The following is a 5,646-nucleotide window of genomic DNA, read 5'->3' as shown; positions in this document are numbered from 1 at the left end:
GCCCTGGAACTGCAGGATTCACTAAGACTTGGTCACAACGTGGAGGACTTGTTCTCTCCCTCTTTCTCTTCCGCAGTGAGCGGTCATAGTCTGTGTACTGCACAAACTGGCTGCCAAGGTTGTAAGTTCCCCGCACAGATCTGCTTGGCTCCCTCTGCCTCAGCAAGGTTTGCTCCTGAGCAGCCCTGGCAGCGGGAGCCCACCGGCAGATCCTCTTGGAAGGCCTGGCAGCTGTGCTATCCCTAGGACCACGGTCACGACTTGGAGGACCAGTTCTTCTCTCTGAAGCGTCGTCATAGTCTGTGGTGTCCCCAGAGCAGCTGCGCAGATCCCTGCCCCACAGAGGGAATCTGCTCCGGGACCGCTCCCTGCCAGTGTCCTTCACGCCCTGCAAAGAGAGCTGTGGAGAGTTCCTGCCCTTTTCTCCTGAAAGGATCAGAGCAGTGGGGAACCCCTACAAGTTCTGGGACAGGACAGTTTGGGGCCTCCAAAAGGCTCTTTTGGAGGGCTACTAAGACCAAAAGGCCAGAGGCGCACCAAAGGGATGGATCCAGGTGGGATGCTTGGAGAGGGAGCAGCGTTGTGGCTGTGAAGAAAGGTGCGGTGTGTGAGGGGCAAAAGAGAAATGCTGAGATCCCAGAAAGAAATCCACTATTCCTCTGATGCCCTGACCCGTGACCCCAAAGTTACCTTAGTCCTACCAGTCAGACCCTGTGGTCCAACAGAGCCCGCCTGCTTGCTGCTGGCCACACACGGACTGAGGAAGGAAGGGGCATGTGATGGTGCCAGGGAGGAAGAAGCCCTTTCTCCAATTCTCAGATCAGAGCATCTGGAGAAAAACAAAAGAGTGATCTCAGTTTAGAGCTGTTGTTGCAACCTTCTCTGGGGTTCAGTCATTTTCTCAGAGAGGCTTCTATGACAGAGAGAAGACTTAACCAAGGACACTAATGGGAAACTCAGCTAGGGTCTTCCCACCAAGTTTGCCTCTGTCCCAACAAAAACCTCATCTCTATACCTCCCACAGCCTCCATTTCATAAATTCACAGACTTGTTTGGGTTGCAAGGGACCTTTAACTTTATCTTGTTCCACCCCGCTGTGGTGGGCAGGAACACCCTCCACTATTCCAAGGTTTCTCCAAGCCCTGTCCAACCTGGCCTTGAACACTTCCAGGGATGGGGCCCCCACAGATGCTGTGGCAACCTGTGCCAGTGTCTCAGCACCCTTACAGCAAAGAATTCCTTCCCAATATCTAATGGAAACCTGCCCTCTGTTAGCTGGAAACTGATAGCCTCCATCCTGTCAGTACATTCCCTGACAAATGGTGCCTCCCCATCTTTCCTGGAGGTCCTCTTTAAGTCCTCTTATCTACAAGAGTCAACATCAGAGACCAGGCAAGTAGCAGATTCCATCCGGGCCGCAGCCTGAAGCCCAGTAAAGGACAGACACGGAGTAGTTCAGATTTGACAGCAAATTTCATTTGATGAGAAAAACACTCAGGAAGGTGAGAAGCACAAGTGCAAATGAGGAAAAGGAAATGTATTCTGAACATATTTGAATCCTGGTTGTTACCTGGCATAGAACAGCAGGTAGGCTTGCTGCCTGAGAACTGTGTCAATGGAACGCAGCTGCACAGATTCATCGTCCATCCGGTACCACAATCCATTGCTGGCCTGTAAAAAAAAGGCAAGGATCTCTCCATGGTTTCTCTCCAAAAACACGGGTAGGAAACTGCCAAACCGAGAGCATGTCAAAACAAATGCAGTCCAGCCACTAAGGAGGCCTTCTGCCCCAAAACTTTGCCTGTCAGTAACACTGACAGGAAAGTTTATCTTCCCCAGCACACCTTTTTCCCCATTGGGAAGGAAGTTGCTCTTTTACCTTTGTGTAGCAGAAATAGTGTCCTCCATGACAGCTGACACCACTGTGCACCAGGACAGCATATAAGGAGTAGAGGAGTGGTTCTCCATCTGCCTGAGACATGTATGGGCGAAGATCCAAGTACTCCGGATACTCTACAAGCTATGGAGAGACCAAGAGGGCTCAGAAATGACCCTGGTCTGTGACATGAAATAGCCTACCAAGTGCAGGGGCCAGTCCAGGTGTATCAATACATCTCGGGGGCTCATGGGCACTTGGTTTTCCATAAAGCAACATAAAATCGTTTGGGTGGCAGGAAACCCTTCTCAGTCAAAGCAGCCCTATCAGAGCACAGTGCTTGCCTGTCTTCCCCCAGGAACTTTCCACTCCCCAGAAGGGACCACAAAAAACCCAACACAAGCAGCTTGTGACAAGCATCCTGCTTTAGGAAATCTGCTTCTTGAAGAGAAAGCTGCACACCAATAGTGTACACACCTTGCTGATCTTCCCAGCAGTGAAGCAGTCAAACCTCTTCAGACACACAGCGAGAACCTTGGGTGCACAGTGGACAGTGAACCTCTTAGTGGCGGCAACATTCTTCTCACACCTTGAAACCAAGCACAGAGCACAGCGCTGAAATGCACCCTATCTTCCACCAAGGCAGTCAGACAACCTTTCTTGTCTCGTGCATCCTTATGCTATTTTAAGGCAATTCGCTGCCATATTTAAAACAAACAAACAAACCAACAAACAAACAAAGAAAAAACCCCAACCCCCCTCCCCCAAAAACCAGACAAACAAAACTGTGTCTCATCAGTGTGCAGTAAACTTCCAGGAGAAGATGACTTCTGCTCAATGACTTGTAGCCCCCTCCCACAGAGTCTAGTGTTAATATGTTGTTAGGAATCATCTTACTTGCTACATTGAAAGCAGTTTTCACCATCCAGGTGCTCAGGTGTTACAAAGTCCTCCAGAGCTGCAGTGAGGGATGAGGCTGCCTGGAGAATTGAGAAATCAGTGCACTGAGCTACAGCAAATGCCCTGGCCCAAACATTTTGCAGGAGCTGACAAGAAAACCCCTGTAGCTGATGCTGAGGAGACCCGCCATGAATCTGCAAGCTGTATCCAGAAGGAGCCAGAAAGAGAGTGTGGTGCTGAACATTTCCCCTGTCCCAGAGGTTCTCAGGGGCAATCAAGAGCTCCCTCTCTCTCTCACCTGCCATTGAGCTACTGCTGTTATTATGTAGGGTCATCAGTAGTGAAAACAATCCAACCCATCAGCCTGGTGTTGAAGGAGGGCAAAGGAAAGAAGGATGAGGATATGTCAAGGGTGCAGAGCGCATAATGGGTGCTTGTCCAGCTTCAAGCCAGCACCTACAGAGAGACCAGTGCCATGGCCTCTGCAGGAGGACAACATCCGTTCCCCTTCCCATCCACGACCAAGACCTCTGGTGTTCACAGTCTATGCTTTCAGGACAAATGGGTTGACTCTGAAAAGCCTTGCCATGTCTTGAAGCACAACTGCAAAAGCTCTTACTTTGATATCCAAGGGGACATCCAGGAAGGCCTCATAGGAATCAGAAATGGCTTTGCAGCTGAAGCAGATGACTGGAAGGAAAAATCAAAATGCCGAGCAATGGTGAGCTGAACGATGGTACTGCTTTGTGCTCATTGTACCTGTCCTGCTAGTCCCAGGGCCAGCTGTTGGGCACAGGCAGCCAGAAGGGCACAGGCAGTGCCAAGGAGAGCAGCTGTTGTAGAAACATACCTCTGGATCTCAGAAAGCCTCCAAATATTTGATGGATAATGGTAGTAGATTGAGATGATATGTCCAAGCTGGAAACAAGTAGTAAGACAGAGCATTACTTCCTCCAAGCCCCGGCTGGAGGTTTTCCTTGATGAGGCCACATCAAAGAGTCCAAAGGGCTCAGAACTTTGTAAAGGTAACTTGCTTGTGCTTACTCGTTGCTTGCACTCAGACAAGCTCTCTGCATGGCATTGACAGTACAGCATAAGAAGTCATGGGCATCTTCCTCCCTGCCAAGCTGAAAATGTTCTCCTATGACTAAGAAACAGGAAGTTAGTAGTTGTCTCCTACAGGAAGGGAAGAAAACCTGTCAAAGAACCTGAAATCACATACATCTGAAAGCCCTGAGAACAGCCAAAGGCAGGATGGCACTGACTGAACGCAGGACCTTGTTAACATGCGCTTCCATGATGCACATCATGCAGAAGCCTTGTTGGCGACCTGAGGAGGGAGGGAGAGAAGGTCCTCTGGTTAGCAAAATATCCCTAGTGGTGGAATACTCCTCTTCTTCCACTCCCACTCCAGTGCAATATGCCACTCCTCCCAGTGTTTCAACAGGCACGGGACGTTTTAGTGCATAGAAAATGTTCTTCAGAGGAATGCTAAACTGAGGTTTTAACTTGCAGGAATAGAGACCCAGAGCTAGAAAGATGTGCCTTCATGAAGAATAAGACAGCTGGACAGGACAGGTGGCTCCTGAGTGTACAAAGAACACAAGTTCTGGGGCTGACAAAGGGCTGCTTTTCTCCTAAATCAAATTTCAGGTTCTGGGAATCCTTGGGATTTGATTAACAGATTCACAGGGAGATGTCCCTAAGAGTACTCACAGGCCTGGCTGTGCTCCCGGGAGAGCAGATAGTTGGCCAGCGGCGGGGTGTATGTCAGGCATTGCAGGACAGCATTAAGGAAGCATGTGTTGCCCACATTGCGGAGTCCTGCTCCAGCACTCTGTCTTTGCTGCCAGACCATGCAAATCTTCTCGGGGGGAAAGAGGATCCTTTGTGGCGGAGTCATTCCCTCGGCAATGACTGCAGGGAAATTCCATTTGAAAAGAGATGAAACGAGGCACAAAGGCATATTTAAACAGTGAGGTCTCTACAGGAGCGCTCAGGACCATCTGCTTCAACTGCCAACCCAACAACATCAGGGGAAGCTTAAACAGTGCCATTTAAATTTACTGTTTTGGAAAAATCCATTCCCCTGTTTACGTTGCTGAGAGTCCAACAAACCCACCATCTGATTTCTGGGCCGCAGGCTACCTTCCTTTCTCAGTAGAGTTCTAGACTGGATTATCAGTGAAGCCATCCCTTTTCCTGATTGTAACTTGTTGAAAACAAGTAAATACTGAGCACGGAAGGTAACACAAAGGATGGCAGACCTCTCTACGAGCAATGGCAGCTTTCAAAGTCTTGTACCTAGTGTCAGAGGAGCGACAAAAGGTGTTTTCCTGGGTCTAATTGTAAACACGGGGGTCAGTTGGACTGCTCTCAGGAAACATCCCAGAGATCACTCTAGGTTGTGAGCACATCATTCTGGGATTTGACCACCAGCCATGTCAGTTGCCTGTGGCAGTTCACAAAGTCCAAACCTGCTGGTGAAGCTATTACTCACAGGAGTCGTTCCCTGCTGTGGCCATTGCCTCTCTCAGGAAGAGAGTGCAATGCTTTAGATGACCAAGGATGTCTTTCTCTCCAGAAGGAGAACAGCACCAATCCCGTCACCTAGTTGCAAAGAAATTACTGTAGCTCACCGAAAGTATCAAAACTCTAAAGAAACGCAGAACGGCATCCCCCACCAAGTCTTTCAGTGGTGCTCGGAACTGCTGCTGAGCTGCAGCTCACGCCCTTATGATCAGGCGCGGGGCACCAACTCACAGCGGGTTCAAAGGCCCTTTTGAAATGCTCCAATGTACGGTACCTTCTCTGAAGAGGCCCTGCTGCTCTCCTGACACTGCTTCAGCAACAGAGCCCTCTGGCTTTCC

At 49.6% G+C, this 5,646-nt stretch overlaps 1 protein-coding gene across 1 annotated transcript; it reads right to left on the bottom strand.

The window, feature by feature from the left end:
• Positions 1-408: 408 nt before the first annotated feature.
• Positions 409-5,356, bottom strand: LOC113985968 (ubiquitin carboxyl-terminal hydrolase 42-like). Its single transcript, XM_039378182.1, has 11 exons — positions 5,277-5,356; positions 4,493-4,693; positions 3,999-4,106; positions 3,821-3,923; positions 3,627-3,694; positions 3,396-3,466; positions 2,774-2,856; positions 2,354-2,465; positions 1,880-2,020; positions 1,571-1,671; positions 409-829 (listed from the first exon to the last, which is right to left on the bottom strand). The coding sequence occupies exons 1-11, from the start codon at positions 5,299-5,301 to the stop codon at positions 652-654; spliced, it is 1,191 nt and encodes a 396-aa protein (XP_039234116.1). The 5' UTR covers positions 5,302-5,356; the 3' UTR covers positions 409-651.
• Positions 5,357-5,646: the final 290 nt, after the last annotated feature.

Source organism: Pipra filicauda, unplaced genomic scaffold (assembly GCF_003945595.2).
Source record: "Pipra filicauda isolate LSUMZ 115617 unplaced genomic scaffold, ASM394559v2 scaffold1304_size18782_pilon, whole genome shotgun sequence".
NCBI classification, from domain to species: domain Eukaryota; kingdom Metazoa; phylum Chordata; class Aves; order Passeriformes; family Pipridae; genus Pipra; species Pipra filicauda.
The sequence above is the reverse complement of the archived record's forward strand: the minus strand, read 5'-3'. Positions and strand labels throughout refer to the sequence as shown.